Source organism: Ricinus communis, chromosome 10 (genome assembly GCF_019578655.1).
Source record: "Ricinus communis isolate WT05 ecotype wild-type chromosome 10, ASM1957865v1, whole genome shotgun sequence".
In the NCBI taxonomy this organism is placed as follows: Eukaryota; Viridiplantae; Streptophyta; class Magnoliopsida; order Malpighiales; family Euphorbiaceae; genus Ricinus; species Ricinus communis.
In genome coordinates, this window is record NC_063265.1 from 18,704,151 (window position 1) to 18,721,683 (window position 17,533).

General features: G+C 30.0%; 2 protein-coding genes and 1 pseudogene across 4 annotated transcripts; 2 read left to right on the forward strand and 1 right to left on the reverse strand.

The window, feature by feature from the left end:
- Positions 1–789: 789 nt before the first annotated feature.
- Positions 790–4,229, forward strand: LOC8277455 (gamma-tubulin complex component 3). The gene is made up of 3 exons (XM_002532300.4): positions 790–3,307; positions 3,439–3,881; positions 3,984–4,229. The coding sequence occupies exons 1-2, from the start codon at positions 1,035–1,037 to the stop codon at positions 3,731–3,733; spliced, it is 2,568 nt and encodes an 855-aa protein (XP_002532346.1). The 5' UTR covers positions 790–1,034; the 3' UTR covers positions 3,734–3,881; positions 3,984–4,229.
- A 743-nt stretch (positions 4,230–4,972) lies between these two features.
- LOC8277454 lies at positions 4,973–6,055 on the reverse strand (annotated as a pseudogene).
- Positions 6,056–8,349: 2,294 nt separating this feature from the next.
- Positions 8,350–10,048, forward strand: LOC8277453 (RNA polymerase-associated protein LEO1). Of its 3 annotated transcripts, XM_015727311.3 has the most exons (4): positions 8,350–8,667; positions 9,105–9,151; positions 9,324–9,368; positions 9,519–10,048. In XM_015727311.3, the coding sequence occupies exon 4, from the start codon at positions 9,563–9,565 to the stop codon at positions 9,980–9,982; it is 420 nt and encodes a 139-aa protein (XP_015582797.1). In that variant the 5' UTR covers positions 8,350–8,667; positions 9,105–9,151; positions 9,324–9,368; positions 9,519–9,562; the 3' UTR covers positions 9,983–10,048. The 3 variants fall into 3 exon arrangements, with proteins under 3 accessions (XP_015582797.1, XP_015582795.1, XP_002532344.1); XM_015727309.3 differs by lacking the exon at positions 9,324–9,368 and having other exon boundaries at positions 8,351–8,667; XM_002532298.4 differs by lacking the exons at positions 9,105–9,151; positions 9,324–9,368 and having other exon boundaries at positions 8,351–8,667.
- The last annotated feature ends 7,485 nt before the right edge of the window (positions 10,049–17,533 follow it).

A 17,533-nucleotide genomic window follows, 5' to 3' on the forward strand; every position in this document is an offset into this window, starting at 1 on the left:
TAGTTTAAAAGATTTATCCTAAAATATATATATCGCATTTAAAACTATTTAATCAATTGCGGTCATACTTAGTATAGTTTTTAAAAATAGTACAAAAAAGGTACTATTTAGTTTTATTTTTTGACAACTTTTAGGATGTAATTATGTTGAGACAAAAAGTAATATGTTATTAAAAATTATAACAAAAAATATTTTAACATTAAAATATATTAATTGGCAAAAAATTAGTTATCTTTAATATCATCAAGCATCGTTATCATATTTACATTATTTAATAATAAGAGTTTAGAACTTAATCGATCTCATCGAATCAATAACTTTTTTCCGTGAATTAATAGTCAGATAATATAATTAAGAACTATTAAGCTCCAAACTCATGTTATTAAATATGAATAATAAAATAATGAAAGTAAATTAGAATGAATGTGTTAAATCCTCATAAATCGATGCTTTTTAATAATGAAATTTTTTTTATCATAATTTAAAACCATATACATTTTACAATACTAAAAATATATCATATTTTTTTTATTATACTTTATCTCTAATTTTTATTAATTAGTATAGTCTAACAATGGAGTAGAATGATGAATTTTGACCATGTTTACTTTTGATTTCATTTATAAAATATCAAAAGCACATTAAAAAAAGTAAAATAACAGCAGAAAAGATTAGCAACTCCACTTGAATCACAATACTGTCTTTATGTAAATAACTCCATCAAGGAACAAAATCGCTGAATTTAGATGGACCTCTCTACTGCTGATTTTGTACCCATTTATTGAAAATCAATGTATTTCATATTTTTCTTTTTCAGAAAAAACCTTATAAGAACTCCGATTTCCTCTTCAACAAACCCAATTTGAAAAAGAAAAAAAGAAGTTTCCATTTCCCCGCCCATATAAAATCAAAAACCTTTCTATCCATCCCCCTCTCTCTCTCTCTCTCTCTCTCTAATCAAAACCCTCATACTTACTTTCTCTCTCTTTCTCTGTCCCACTTTTCACTATCTCTCCAAAAAGAGGGAAAAGAAAATGGAAGAAGAAGATCAGCAAAAAATCATAGATCTAGTTAAAGAGCTAGTGCATCGCTTGCTCTCTCAAAACCCTAACTTTAAAACCCCTAATTCAAACCCTAACTCAACTGATTTCCAGAATGCTCTTCGCTATGCAGTTCGTATCCTTTCCAGCAGATTAACTCCTTCAATTTCACCTGATTCTGCTGCAATTGCTGAATCTATCAAACGTCGTCTCGCTACTCAAGGTAAATCCTCACAGGCACTTACTTTCGCTGATCTTTATAACAAATTCGCATCCAAAAATGGTCCTGGTAGCGTCAATAACAAATGGGCAGTTCTTTATTTGCTTAAAATTATATCTGAAGATGAAAAACTTGCTAAAAATGGCACAAACTCCACTCATTTATTGCCTTATTTAGCTCTAAATAGCCCCGACTCGAGTAATGATTCGCGGGTTAATTGTAATTTGAAGAGAGGAGATAAGGATTGGAATAATGGAGTTTTATTGGTCGCAAAAGATCCTGAGAATTTGCGTGAGTTTGCCTTTAAGGAGTATGTTAATTTAGTTAAAGAAGAAAGTGAAGTGACTGAGGAGGTTTTGGTGAGAGATGTGTTGTATGCTTGTCAAGGTATTGATGGGAGATATGTTAAGTTTGATGCAAATATTGATGGTTATGTTTTAATGGATAATGTTAAGGTTCCTACAGCTACTAGGCTTATGGTTAGGAAGTTATGTGAGTTGGGGTGGTTGTTTAGGAAGGTTAAAGGGTATATCTCAGAGAGTATGGATCGGTTTCCAGCTGAAGATGTGGGCACTGTAGGGCAAGCATTTTGTGCTGCATTGCAAGATGAGCTCTCAGAGTATTATAAGTTGTTGGCTGTGCTTGAAGCGCAGTCTATGAATCCAATTCCGTTGATCTCAGAGATGGCTAGTTCAAGTAATTATCTTTCATTGAGGAGATTGTCGGTTTGGTTTGCAGAGCCAATGGTGAAAATGAGGTTAATGGCTGTTCTGGTTGACAAGTGTAGAGTTTTGAGGGGTGGGGCAATGGCTGGGGCTATACATTTGCATGCGCAGCATGGTGATCCACTTGTTCATGAGTTTATGAGGAATTTACTTCAGCGCGTTTGTTCCCCACTTTTTGAAATGGTTAGGAGCTGGGTTTTGGAAGGGGAGTTGGAGGACCTTTTTGCTGAGTTTTTTGTGGTGGGTCAGCCTGTGAAAGCCGAGTCACTTTGGAGGGAGGGTTATCGGCTTCATGCTGGGATGCTTCCTTCATTCATTTCACCGTCTCTTGCTCAGCGTATCTTAAGGACTGGAAAGTCAATAAATTTTCTTCGTGTTTGTTGTGATGATCGTGGCTGGGCTGATACTGCAACTGAGGCTGCTACTGCTGCTGGAACCACAACTAGAAGAGGAAGTCTTGGATATGGTGAAACTGATGCACTTGAAACCCTGGTTGTTGAGGCAGCAAAGAGAACAGATAAGCATCTCTTAGATGTCATGTATAAAACGTATAAGTTCAAAGAGCATTGCCTTGCAATCAAGCGTTATTTATTACTGGGCCAAGGTGATTTTGTTCAGTATCTGATGGATATTGTCGGGCCTGAACTTTCTGAGCCTGCTAATACTATTAGCTCATTCAAGCTAGCTGGATTGCTGGAGAGTGCAATTCGATCATCTAATGCTCAGTATGATGACCCTGACATATTAGATAGGTTGAGGGTCAAGATGATGCCACATGGCACTGGAGATAGGGGCTGGGATGTGTTCTCTTTGGAATATGATGCTAGAGTTCCATTAGATACAGTATTTACAAAGTCTGTTATGGCAAGGTATTTAAGAATTTTTAATTTTTTGTGGAAGCTGAGACGAGTAGAGCATGCACTTATTGGTGCTTGGAAGACAATGAAACCAAATTGCATTACTTCTCATGCATTTATTAAGCTGCAGGGTGCAGTCAAGTTGCAGTTGCTCTCAACATTAAGGCGATGCCAGGTTCTTTGGGATGAAATGAATCATTTTATTACGAACTTGCAATATTATATCATGTTTGAAGTCTTGGAGGTATCATGGTCTGATTTTTCAAATGACATGGAAGTTGCAAGAGATCTTGATGATTTACTTGCAGCCCATGAGAAGTACCTTCATTCAATTGTGGAGAAATCTCTTCTTGGTGAACGTTCTCAGCTTCTTTACAAGTCGCTCTTTGTCTTGTTTGACCTTATATTACGTTTCAGAAGTCATGCAGATCGACTATATGAAGGCATTCATGAATTGCAAGCAAGGTGAAGACTGTACTGTGTTATCAGCATTCATCTTTATGGACTGTGCTGCTCTTTCTCGTTTATCGTTTAGTTGTAAATATTTTAATTCAATGAGCATATTCTGAATCACACCTGCTCTCTGCCTTTTCCAGAACCATGGCAAGCACTTTACCTTCTCAGGACAAGAAAAAATCAAGAAGGCAGGCAACTGATAAATCTTCAGAACCTGGATCATGGATTAGTGATGGCCGGAAGGCCTTAACTCAACGTGCAGGGGAATTTCTTCAAAATATGGGGCATGAACTGGATACTGTAGCAAAGGAATATACAACATTGCTTAAAGGATTCTTATCTCAGTTGCCAGTGCAGCAACATGTTGATTTGAAATTCCTCCTATTTCGTCTTGACTTCACCGAGTTTTATAGTCGGTTGTGTCCTAATAAATAGGATTTAGAAGTTCAAAGTAAATTTGCAATTCAAGGCATGTAAAGACAGCTTCAACTTGACTAATTGCTCACCGCCATGTGACTGAACAATTGTGCAGTTCATTGCTGACATCTGGACAACTTATTTGTATTTCATTCGTTAATTTTAGGTACTTGAAGATCTTCAACTTCCTTTTACCACATTTCATCATATTGCTTCAGTTTTCTTTTTCGTCAGTCACTGATATCTGTGTTATTCTATTCTTTTCCAGATGGTGTGTTCTCCTTTTTGATGGCTTGCTTGAAAGTTTGCAATCATATTGAAGGTATTCTTGTATCATTAGATGAGGGTGTTAAAAGTAGTGTAGACGGTTTGAGTATGATAGCCCAATTCTTTACTTGTGGTTTTATTCCAGGTGTTGCCAGCTTTATATCCTGTGCTTGTATATTTGTACTATAGTTCTGTAATGGCTAAGTGATGAGTAAGGTATGCCATGATTTTGCTTTTCATGATTTAATTTTCCTGTTATGTCACTTGATACGGGTGTTATTCCAATTAGACTTCTCAAATGCTTTAGCTTGATGGCAAGCTTGCTTGCAATGAAAAGAATATAGTGGTATTGAATGATTAAACATGACTGCAGTTTCTAATTTCTCTTTTCTAGAAGGGGATATTTGTAAGATTAGTAATAAAATTGGTTCATTAATGATTACCCGTGTTGCGAAAAAAGGCACTGTGAATTCTGCATGGCCTGTATTGCTTTAGAGTTGGAATTAAGTGAAGGCAAGTGCCTAGTTTAAGAAAGAACTAGGTATCATGTCAGACCTCCAGTATATCTTACATTGTGCTACAATCCAAGAGTATGTTAATAATTTTTCTGTCATTTATGGGACCTGGATCGAACTTTCCCCCAGTCTGTAGAATGTCTCTTCTCTATGTACATGGGGTAGTTGAGTAATTAATTTCTTATTATGTTATGGTAATAGCTTGCGCTATTTCTCTATTTGGAAGTTTGGATCTCAGTTCTGTACTGATTTGATTTTATGCTTTTGGGGCTCACTTTTTATCCAAGTATAATCATTAGTTATGATTAATGAATCAGGTAAGTCTACCTAATTTATTGGACATACATATCAGTGTTTTGTTTTTATGCAAGCTTATCAATCACGCAACAACTCAGCACTCAGCACTCGCACTCGGCACTCAGTATTTGTAAATCGGTTCTAGTTATGCAGCCTTCTGGTGAGGGTATGTCGGACTGGAACCATGCAAGGGGAAATAATCTAAGGAACACAATATAAAGCAATTAATGGAAGGCTAGAGGGCTTTAAAAATTAAATATTGTTGCAAGTTCATTTGCTAATGCACCATAATAACTAGACACTTGAACAGTGGCATAAATATTTGCTTAATGCTTTTACGATAACAAGTCTCAGGACACAAATAAACATGAAAAAGTCATCCTGCCAATGAATGTTTCTTCCCTGTAAATGGCTGAAACTGTTTTCTCTTTGGAGTTTCAGTTTTGGCAATCTTGTTCTTTGGCTCTTTAGATTTGCTTTCAGCATCAGAGGAACCAAACACCACCTTTCCTGGACGTTTCCTTGATCTGAACTGGGACTCAGTTGCCATGCTTGTATCTGTATCAACAGTTTGCTTATTTTTCTGAACAGAAGATGAAGCCAACTCTGCCCCAGGCTTCTCATCCAAATGTCTAGCTACTCCTGTAAATGGAATGATTTCGGTTCCTCTCCCTCCCTTGGCTCTTCCTCCTCTTCCTTTCTTTAATCTGTTTAGCTGGTTTTACAGGCTCTTTATAATCCAGAGGAGGTGCAAAATCAACCTCACAGTCCGTATCAAGAACACAAACAGCAGAAGATGGCCTGGTCTCGACTATATCAATAACAAAATCCTTACAGTTATGATTGATCATAATAGTATCTCCAGTGGTAAGGCAAAATAACTTGGAACTCAAAACCAGGGCAGCTTTGGGGTTGAGAATTCCCATGAAATCCATAGAATGAGGTTGTAGTTTTACGTAAGTTCCTTTTCCAGTCTGATACTATTCAGGACAACGAGCTCACCTTCCTGCAGGTGCAAGTTCTTCATCATCCAATTCGGCAAGAATACCGAACCCTTTTGGCAGTGAACTCATGCACTCCGCAATGTGAAACACATACCTTGGAGTCATTGCAGATTTCGAATAGCATTGGGAAGTCGACATGCAAATCCAAGAGACGATCCAAAACAGATTGGGGCATTGTGATCTGATCACCATGCTCAAGATGATCATTCCCAATTAGTGACACAGGATAGCACATGTAAGTGGAGCGAAAACTACTTTCCTCAAAGAAGTCATATCTTGACAACAACTGACCACTTTTTCACCCAAGGATTCACGATTCTCCTCTAAATTCTCCATGTTATCTGCTATTTAAATAGGGTTCAGTGGGGGTGTAGCCTCTCTATGGTCCTTTTGGAGATTTGACTCTCCGAATTCGAGTTAGAATAGTACCTTTTTCTTAAAAAAATAAAATAAAATATATCGGATAACAGTTATTCCTTGATTTTTTTAGACATTCTAATATATTTGATTCTACATAATAATTATATATTTCATGAAATTTTATGTTCAAAGGAAAAGTTAAAATCTTCTAGTTTTATAAAATTGAACTTTCATAAAAGAAAGAAAAGAGGTTTTTCTAAATGGAAAAATCAAAGCTACTTTATAACTAGGGGCAAATTCTACTTTTTATTTTTATATTTTCAAAATACAAAAATTACTATAGATGCAAATTGTACTCGTAGGTTTTGAAACATTGTCGGTTTGTTTTTTAGTTGACGATGTTCCTCTAAACTGTTTATTCTTTAATCTCTCAAGAAGTTTAGTTTTTTTAATGTATTTCTTTTTCTTCTTCTCATCAATAATAATAATAATAATAATAATAATAATAATAAGACATATAAAATGATATTTTTATAATAATTTTAAAATTTTAGATATTTTTATTTTAAAATTTTAAACTTTTATTAATATGTTTTGTATTTTCTTTTATTTGTCTTTTTTTATATAATTTTTTTAAATTTTTGTCTCATATTATCACATAAATAAGCAGAAATTTATCTAAACAAGAATTCTTGAGCGGAGAGTAATCAGAACTATTACTCACAACGTTAAAAATATTTTATTAATAAAAAATATAAATCATAAATTCTAATTCCTAAATATTATTTTTCAATTAGCTGAAGATATAAATACTTTTAAAAAGTTCATTTTAATAATATAAATATAATTTGTTATTAATATTATTAAATTATAGAAATTTAAAGTTAACTTTTTATTTAAAGATATTAATAAAATAAGAATTTAGTGATTGTTAATTGTTTTGTTTAATATGTTTTATGTTAATTTTAAAACAACATGTTTTATTTAAGAAATAATAGAAATGACTTATCATTTCAAATATAATCTTATAAAAAAAATTGAAAAAGTAAAATTTCTCAAACAGATATAACTCAGGTGCTAAATTCTTGAAAAATATTTTACAAAATTAAGTTAATATATCACCCTTTCGTCATTATTAGGGAAAAAAGAAAAAAAGACAATTTTGACTTTTAAAAAAATTCTTACAATAAGAATGAAGACCACTCTTAATGAATAAATATAATAATTTAATACGTATTAAAATTTATTTTATAATCTAAATATATTTTAAATATTTTATTATATTTTATTAATACAACTTAATTTTTTATAAAGTTAAGAAAAATTAATTATAAAAATAGTGCTTAAACTTGGTAAGATTTAATAATTAAGTGCTAAAACTTTTGAGAGTTACAATTTGGTGTATAAATCTAGTAAATTCTTACAATTTAGTATATATAGCATGTCAACAACATGTTAAATATTATCTATATTAACTTATTTTAAAGATAATTATAAAATAGTATACCAACTTGTTAAAATTTAATAATTAAGTGTTTAAATTCTTTAAAGTTATAATTAAATTTGTAAATTTATAAAATATTAATATTTGAGTATATAATACTAGTCACTTTATATATATAAAAAATCTGATGTAAACAAATCAAATTCTATTATATTTTCATAGTAAAAAATAATATTTACGTGGAGGATAGCTCTTTCATTTAAACAATAGAAATAATAAAGATAGATAAATACTATATATATTATAAGTAAATGTATTAGTAATTAAGATTATAGTCAAGACTATCATTTTAAATAATAACCAATTTATTTTAGATGTTTCTATATAGTGATAGGTTGACTAAATTGCAAGTATTTGCTAAGTTCGCATAATGAGTTATAATTTAAAAAAATTTAAACACATAACTGTTAAATTTTAATAAATTTATGTATTATTTTTTTAATTATTTAAATTTTTTTATATAGATGACCAAATATGTTTTTTTTAGAGAGAGGAGTTTCTTTTATATTTAAATATAATAATTTTTAATTTTATACACTAAATTATAATTTTTTAAAATTTAAATATTTTATTATCATATCTTAACAAATTTATATACTAACTTTTTTAATTTTTCTAAAAGAATGAAAAGATAAAGAAAATGAAACGCATTTTTATTTGTTTATTTTACCGTTCTTTCTGTCTTTTATTCTCTTGTGCAGTTTGTATCAATTGTCTCAGCCTTCACTTCATCTATATCTAAGCTCCCAAATTGAACTCTATAAAGTCTCAATCATTTTGCTGCTACTTCTCTTTAATCACATCAGTTCTGATCTGGGTTTTGTTTATACTCTCATTCAGATCATTCGTTGTTCTTTGCTTGCTTCCTTTAGAAAACTATTGAATATTGATAGAGAAGAAATCCATTTGCTTATTGGGATTTTTGGTAGCTTCTTGATTGGAAAAATTAGTTTATACTAATCGGGTTCAGTGTAATGATTTAAGCACTTGGGTATATGTAATGAGGTCAGCTTTGATTCTTTCTTTTCTCTATATAACTGTGATGCTTGATGGAAATGTATATTCTTCTTACTCTTGTGGTGGTTTTTTGCTGTCTTTGTTGCTGAAATGAAGTAGCAAAATTGATATGTATTTCATTTGAATCTTGTTAGGTTTGTCTATGTTTAGCATATGAGAGATGCAAAGCTTGCTTTTTCCCTTTAAATAGGATTTTTTTTTTAACAACCTATCATGGAATTGCGAGTCTTGATTTTAGTCCCATAATATTATCTGAAGCGAAGTCATCAAGGATTTTTTGTTCTCTGGTTCCATGGTTTGAGTATGATTTTGGTTAGGATTTTAGTGCTAGACTGATCTGGGATGTGAAGCTCAATTATTTTTTTCTCCTATCAAGTATTTTAGACAACTTCTTTCTAATATCTCATTATGGTTTGTATTTTCAGGAAGAATTTTGAGTAAAGATTTTATTCTCTTACCAAGGAAGAAGAAGGTAGGAGAAAGAATTAAATTTTTTATAATTTTGACTAGTCAGGGGTTTTATGAAGAATAATTTTGAATTGATTAAACACTGGATAACTTTTCTTTGAATGTATAAGTTGTGTCTTTAATAGATGAAATTGGAATACGGGTAATGATTTTTTCTACCTTCTTATTCATCAAAGTTGAGGAATATGTGCCGTCAATCAGAGCTGATCATAGTGGTTCAGGTGATCGGTGGATAGATCTTACTATATTGATCTTCTTATTCTCTGTGGTCGTGGCTACCTTTGCTGTTCCTTTTTGTTTTTTTTTTTTGATCTTAGAACTATGAGTTTAAATACATTGTTTAGTGAGGCCTTTTCTGCTCATATTTGCAGGACCCTTTAGTTGTTTAAGATTTGCATCAAGCAAACTTCAGATCATGGTGAGAGGCAGAGGTAAAGGGAAGAAGCAGGCTGTTATTGCTTCACATGAAGGCCCTGGCAGTGACAAAGAAGAAAAAGTTCCTGCTTATAGAAGAAGAGGAAGGCCAATGAAACCAGTGGATGATGATAATGGACAAGAAGAAGAAGCAGCTTCAGAGCTAAATGAAGATGGGAAGGATGCAAAAGATACCATCCCTAGTAAAGATGTGAAAAGTCAGTCTCCCACTGAGAATGGACGGAAAAGGAAGAGGCCTGGACATACCAAAGAAAATACAAATTCAGTCAAAGAGGATAATGGTGTTGGAACAAAATTGAGTACTAGTAATTCAACAATGAGTACTGGATTCCGACAAATTGGGAGCAGGCGGAAAAACAAGCCCAGGCGAGCTGCTGAAGCTGTTGTTGAGTGCAAGTGAAATTCAATTTTGCTGTTTTAATGGTTTTACACATTTTCTATCAATGGAGTGGTGTCATTTTCCTTCTCTTAAGTATGCAAAATCGGTACGTAAGTTCATTTCTCTCATAGGCCAGTCAAAAGCTCGCCAAGGTTCTTTACAACTGAAAAGAATGCCTTCTCGTCATGGTAAGAGAAGGCCTTCTCGTTAAATACAATTAAAAAGGAGACCTTTCCCCCCCTTTCACCGTAGGACAGACTTCTAGGTGAAAAATAGTTAGGGTTTCCTCACTGTCAAGCGCTCTGTAGAATATAGTTTCTTTCTCAGCAGCTTGAGCAATCTGATCTGAAAACAATCATCAGTCGTTTTTCTCTACTCAGCTTCTCCCAAAGAAGGAACCAAAAAGGGCTGTAGATCCTGGAGGTGGGGACGATAGTTATCTATTTCTAGTGGGAATGGAGCCTTTCTACTCAGTGAAAGCTAACTACCACCATCAGTGAGACTGATCATACTTATGCTAATTGCATTTAGTTATGAGAAATGAAAAGCTTTAGGGCCATTAAGTATCAAGTTTTCCTTTTCTTCTTTTCGGGTCTGGTTTTTGGTTTTCCTATTTCAGTTTTCAAAAACAAAATGTATTCATAAAATATTTATCTTTTCTATAAAAGAATATTTATTTTTCAGTTTTCAAAACAAATTAAATTCATAAAGGAATGTTAAACATCCTATCATATTTTATTTTTCTTTTTGCCGCCCACTATTTTAAAATATTAAAAATAGTCACATCACGTGAGCAAGAAATGGAATAAAAAAAAAAAACTATATAGTATTGCTCATTCATAAAATATCTGTTCTTTTATTATTATTATATATTTTTTTTAAAAAGAAAAAAAGCAGAAATAGCTTTTCATAATTCAGAGCTCTAACTTGTATTTCAAAAATAAACATTTTGAATTTGAGAAACGAAAACTGAAACGGGCTCTTGCCCTTAAAGTTGCCTTGTGAAAAGAGACCCAGAACCATATAAAGCGATAGATTAGATGACTAGCTAGCCCAAGCTTCTTGTCATTTTCCTTAAAAAAGCACATACGGGATGGACAAAAATGCACTTGGGATATTTAACGAACAGTTAGTAGGTTAATCAGTTTTTTTCTTCAAGGCATTACATTATGAGATGGTATACCTTTCCATTTTTCTATTTCCACGATCATGAATAATGCCATCACTGTCTCAGAGGTTTAGAACTGTTCAAGAAAGGTCTGAAGAATGAAATTGTGTCCTTGATGCTAGAGGAGCGGTGCATAATGATTCTACAAAGATTTATGACTGCGGCATAATTGACCTTATAATCTCTATGCGATAACTTTTAGATTAAACATTATGTTCAAATCAATGTTTGTCAAACTCGTCCAGTCTTCAAACCAAAAACTATTTGGACTATCAAGACAACCTCTGTTGGTTTGACCACTAGACCTTTGTTGGGCAACGTTTCTCACAGACCCAGCAAGGTAGCTATAAGCCCAGCATAGCACTGTGCCAGTGCGCCAGGCTAGCTTACTTGGGCGAAGTTTCTCAGAATGCAAGGAGATAGAAATTTCTAAAATATAGCAAACATCTCGTCTAACTTTTCTTTTTCTTTGCCTACTTGAAATGCAATTTAGCTTGAATTAGGTGGTTTGGACGGTGCACTAACACCTCTCTACCTCCAACAAGCAAGCACAGTAGGATGATTTATTTTCTTCTCCTTTTTTTCTTTCTCCTCATTCTTTAGGTACAGTCTTATTGGAGTAGTGGAGACTCCCTCATTTCTTTTAGTTTAACCTCTCAAAACTAATCTTAACTGTCTGAAACATGGCCAGGGTGAAATCTTCAAAGATTCATTTTGGACTTTAAGCATGCAATTTAATGGCAAACTTAGGCATAGCATTATACAAATGGAAATATTGAGGTTTGCTCCCTTTGGAAATTGAAATATATATATATATTTTAAATTCTTTGAATTTTAACTGTCAAACCTAATTTTAATTTTTGCTTTCTCCATGAGAAAACTGAGCCAACCTTTTGCAATTCATTATTTATTTATATTTTAAGATTTTTTATCTGTAAAAATTTTAAAAAAAAATTATTAGAAATAAGGTTTCAGTATATTTCTAAACTTTGCAGGCGATGTCAAATAGGTGCTTTAAACTTTTTTAGACCATTTTATTAGATATGTATTAAATATTTATACATAGACAATTTATAAAAATATATGCCTAGTATAAAATATTTTGAACAATATATTTTATTAATATTATTTAATACTTAAACCTAAAAAATATAAATTTCAATAAACAATGTAATCAACGTATATTACTTAATTTATTATGAGTTATGACTAAGATTTATAAATTATTTGTTAATAAAAATAAAATGATTGAGTTTTAAAATTTTTAATCCGTAAATAATCTGTCAGACTAAAATTTTCTGAACAAAATTAGCACAACTTAATTGGTAAAAGCACTTGGACGGCTCTTTTAAAGCATGGGGTCAAATTCTTGCTCCTGTAGAAATTTAATTGTTTTCTGTTGAGGTGATGTGGCAGCATTAGTAAGCTGCCACGTCATCCAACCAGACTCCAACTATGTCGAATTGGAATTAATTTGACCAGATCACGATTCAATAGGTTAGTTCGTGTTAAAAATGTCAATTTTTAGTAAACATAGGTTTGATCTATGATTAAACTGACTAAGATTTGAATCCTAGTTTATTTGTTTGATTTAATGACATTATTAAGATGGCGTAACAACATTAGAAAGCTACTTATTGCCTAACTAAATCTGAGTTACTTGTTGAATTGAAATCAAATTAATTGGATTAGAGTTTAACCATGTTAAAAAATTTGAGTTTTATTTTAATTCAGATGTAATCTAATATTTTTTTTTTTCAATTTGATTAGTCGGTCCAATTCGGTTGCCAAACAAATGGGTTGAGAAGTATAATTTAAAAATAACGAGTCGATACAGTAATTATTATTATTTTAATTATAAAATTAAATTTATAAATTGTTCAATATTTAATATTTAATTTATAATAATTTTAAAAATAATAACAAACTAACTAATTCTAATCTTTTTAATTTTCTTAAAATTTTATTTATACTATTGCATTAATAAAATATTTATTTATTAATATTATTTTAAATCAATAATATCAATAAATTATCTTTAAAATATCTATTTGTTAACTCTAATATTATATAAATTAATACTATCAATGTAATTGATATTATTGTCTTTTTAAATTAGAAATTATTACATAATTAAAAATTAATTTATTAGTAAATATAATATTTAAAAATATTATTTTTTATAATTAGAATCATTATCAAATTAGAAAACTAGTTTGTTAGTTAATATAATATTAAAATATAATTAATATGATATCTTTTAAAATAATCATATTATCTAATTAGAAAACTAATTTATTAGTATTATATTATTCATGAGACCGACTATTAAGAAACATAAAATTTTATGTTAAAAGAAAAAGAATTTTAAAGTTTTTATCATTAAAATGTCACTTAAATTAATATAAAACAACATCATGTCATAAAAAAAAAATTTGTAATACAATGTGCAATGGAGCATCTTACCATAATTCATGACCTTTACATATTTTTCATACCTGTATAAAGCATTATTTATTAAATTTAGAAATTTGACCAGCAAGAGTATCCAGCACATATTTAATTTATGAACATTACCATTTTTAAGGAAAATACTATTTAGCATCAAAACCTCGTCATGGTCTTCCTTTTCTTTTCTTTTGAAATATGCTAGAAATTTCGAATAAGAACTGGGCTTTCAGGCTGGCATTGACAAGGAAGAAAAGGAAAAGAGAAGAAGAAGAAGAAGAAGCAAAAGACAAGTAATTGGAAAATAAAAATAATAGTTAAAGTTAATAGATGCTTGGGACTTCTTTATACAATCCATGGCATCTCCACTATAATACTTTTTTTTGTCAAATATGTATGTTCAGAGAAGATGAAGCTTGTTTTTTTAGGGCATCCTAGCACGTACCTCAGGCGCTTTAGGGCAGTGGTACATAGGATCATTTAAAACCAGGACCCTCATAATTTAAACTTCATCAAACTCGAAAATTAGAAAACATAATTAGTGTTAAAAAGAATAAATGTCTTATTTCTCATCTCATAATTTGATTTCTTGAGTTGGAATACTGTGTAAGAGCTTATTCTCTTCCAGTGAGTGAAACATATCAACTATTTTTTTCAAATTTTCAAATAGTCAAAAGATTTATATTGTGTCTAATTGAAATTATAAATTTATGGACACTTAGAATTTATATGGTTTTAAATAAAATAAAAATTAATTAAATATTTTTAAATTTATATAAAATTAGTTATAGTTAAACTAAATTCGAATAAAATAGATAAAATTTTAAATGGAATCCTACATTAGTTTGTCGATATATTAAATAATACAAAAATACCTTTTCCAATTTTGTCGTTTATTTTACTCTTTATTTTATATCTTTTTTTTTAAATAAAATAATTTTTTTAATAAAAATCAATAAAGTATAGGATTAAATAATTAAATAAAACAATACATTTTAAACATAAATAATAATAATAATAATAATAAAATATTGAAACCATAATTAAGTTTTAACATATCAATGTAATAAATTAGACATATCAATATAATAAATTAGACAACCAAACAAAAGGACCATTTATGAAAACAATTAGGAATCATTGATAAAGACGAATTAAAACAAATAAAATAGGAAAAAGCAGAAAGTTTGTTTAGGAATCCCAATTAATACTACAAAAGTTCTTTTAAAGAAAAAGGGTCCTCAAGGGTAAATCTACAATTTGACTAGAAAATAACATTTATATACAACTCTTCATAATTGAAACTGTCTTTTCAGTGTCTTTACTCTTTTGAGCATGGTTATTGTCTAATCAAGTTCAATTAACAAATTGCTTTCTGTTGGAACTGAAAATGAAGATTAGCAATAGACAAAAAGAAAATTAAGATGATACAAATATAAGTCAGCGAAATTAAATAGTTAAATTCAATTTTTATTATTTATTCATTTCATGAAAAGATCAATTTTATTGGTTGGAATCCTTAAATTGAAATTAAATCGAATGAAGTATAACACATTTTAAAACTTTTGGTCCAAATTAGTAATTCAGCTCAAATTTATAATATTTGATGATGAGCATTAGAGAGAGAGGATCAAGGAATGAAAAATCTCCTAGGTGTCTTTTGGTATGAATACTATTGCTAATCATGCAGAAAAAAAGAAAAAACAGTTATATCAACTGTTAACTAACCACCTTTGCTGGCATAGGCTTAGATGCTTCCTGCGAGGAGGCATGCCTTGAAGATTTCTTTTTTCTTTTTTCTTTTTTCTTTTTTCTTTTATCCCACCAACAATTCTTGCCAGGTAATAAACTAACATTTATTTGCGTGGCAGCTCAATTGTTCTTGTTGGTATTAATTTAACAAAATAATTTATCTAAAACATCACATTAAATAAAAATAAAAAAATATATACCTGATTTTACTTTTTTATTAAAAAATTATAGATATGTGATTTTTCTTAAGTAAATCAGCATATGTAATTACTATGTTAATAAAATATAGTATATTATTATAAGATTATCAATTTTGTTGATATAGAGCTGTCATCACATATATTTTATTGATGTCATATATTTATTAACTGAAATTATATATTTTATTGATGAATGATACACATTTCGCTCGTGTGGCATATCTTTCTTTTTTGTCATATAAGTAATAAAAACTAATAGTATTATAATAATAATTTGCTAATAGAATAAACTACGCATACTTTATTTAAAAAAATCACACTTAAAAGTTGAAAATTGACTAAATCATGTATCCAATTTCTCTTTTAGAAAAGAGAAATTAGATTATGAGTGTCAATTTACAATGGGTCCACAAAAGACATATATATATATATATATATATATATATATATATAGAGGGAACAAAATTACTATATTAGGGCAAAATTAATAGAATCCGAACTAGCGGGGCAAAATCTGGTGACTTTTAATTATTGAGGACAAAGTTGTAATGTGTTAAAGGCTTTGTGGAGGGGCAATGAGGACCACCCATACTAAATCCGCTAGTGGATATTTGTATTGCTCAATGCAATTAAATAATGATGTTTCTCATGCTGAAAATTCCTCAGAATAATTATGAATCACTATTGTGATATTAAATAACACAATTAAAATAATAAGAAAATCAAAGAAGCTTCATAATTTTCATATTTTTAGGATGATGCAAGTTGTTGGTTTTATGCATCAACAATCAATTATCATTCCATGGCAGTCTTCAATTAATTAACTTCTAAATTCTAATTTTAATTCATAAATCAATAGGGGGTGGCTCTTTTTATTTCACATATATGATTTTGTTTTAATTTTTTAATCTATGGATTGTTAATCTAGGAATAAGAATGTGCCGGGCGAATAATTAAGTTATATATTGTAAATAATGGAGAAAGAGAAACTCATTAAACATATTTTCTTAAATTTGTTTGATTTATTCAGTTAATAAAATGCAATATAGTATTGTAATCCTATCAATTTTTTTTGCTAATGTTACATATAATCTGTTAAAGCAACCCATATATTTATTGACATTAAACTTTTTTTTCAATATTGTGATACTGACATATATTTCCTATTTATATAGTAGATCTGCTTTCACTGTGCAAAAAGTTACACCAGTAAATCCTATTTTTTATAATAAAAACTACACATAAATAAATATTTTAAATTGAATAAAATATTATTTTATAACTAAAAAAATGTAAGAAAACAATGGAATGAAAAAAACCAGAAGACCTAACCTTGTATGGAGCCTTTTTCAGAAAAAAGTGAGGATAGGTTTCCACTTTTGAACAGTGGAAGCCATTAAGTTGAACTGTAAATAGAAAGAAAACATCCACATTCATTTTCAGACAAGCCTTTTATACAACTTATCTTATCCTTGAAGAAAAGGAAAATCAGTCAAATATTCTGCAATTCTTTTCTACCAAAAATTAAAAAGAATAATAAAAAACTAATGCAGGATTCTGGAGAAAGTAGACCCAAACAACTTAGATATAATTATTATGTGTCACATTTGCCAACACCACTAGTCTCCAAAAGGGTCACATCTGCTCATTACAGTTTTGAATAAATTACAAATATCTTGCCAGAGGTTCTTTCTGCTTATAGAGTAGAGGTGCTATTTTTATCAACTCTTCTCTCTCTATGCATTCAAGACATTTTTGCCCTTCAACCATTCTATTTTCCTTTTGAGATAATTATAAACAATCCTTAATTTGCTTTATTAAAAGTTTTTGTTTAAAATTACTCTCTTTTTTTTATCCCTTTCATTTGTGTACGGAACACAAATGGGACTAGAATGTTTTATAATATAAATATTAGAAATTAATTTTCTTATAGAACATAAAAATGATTTTTAGGGGGTTACTGGACTTAAATGTAAACAAAAATGATTTTTATCTTTCTTTCAC

What these genes read in the sequence shown, in the direction of transcription:
- LOC8277453 (XM_015727311.3), top strand. Translation starts at nt 9,563, where the DNA reads ATGGTGAGAGGCAGAGGTAAAGGGAAGAAGCAGGCTGTTATTGCTTCA.
- LOC8277455 (XM_002532300.4), top strand. Translation starts at nt 1,035, where the DNA reads ATGGAAGAAGAAGATCAGCAAAAAATCATAGATCTAGTTAAAGAGCTA. An exon ending in ATTCATGAATTGCAAGCAAG is followed by an intron (nt 3,308 to 3,438) that starts GTGAAGACTGTA and finishes TGCCTTTTCCAG; the next exon opens with AACCATGGCAAGCACTTTAC.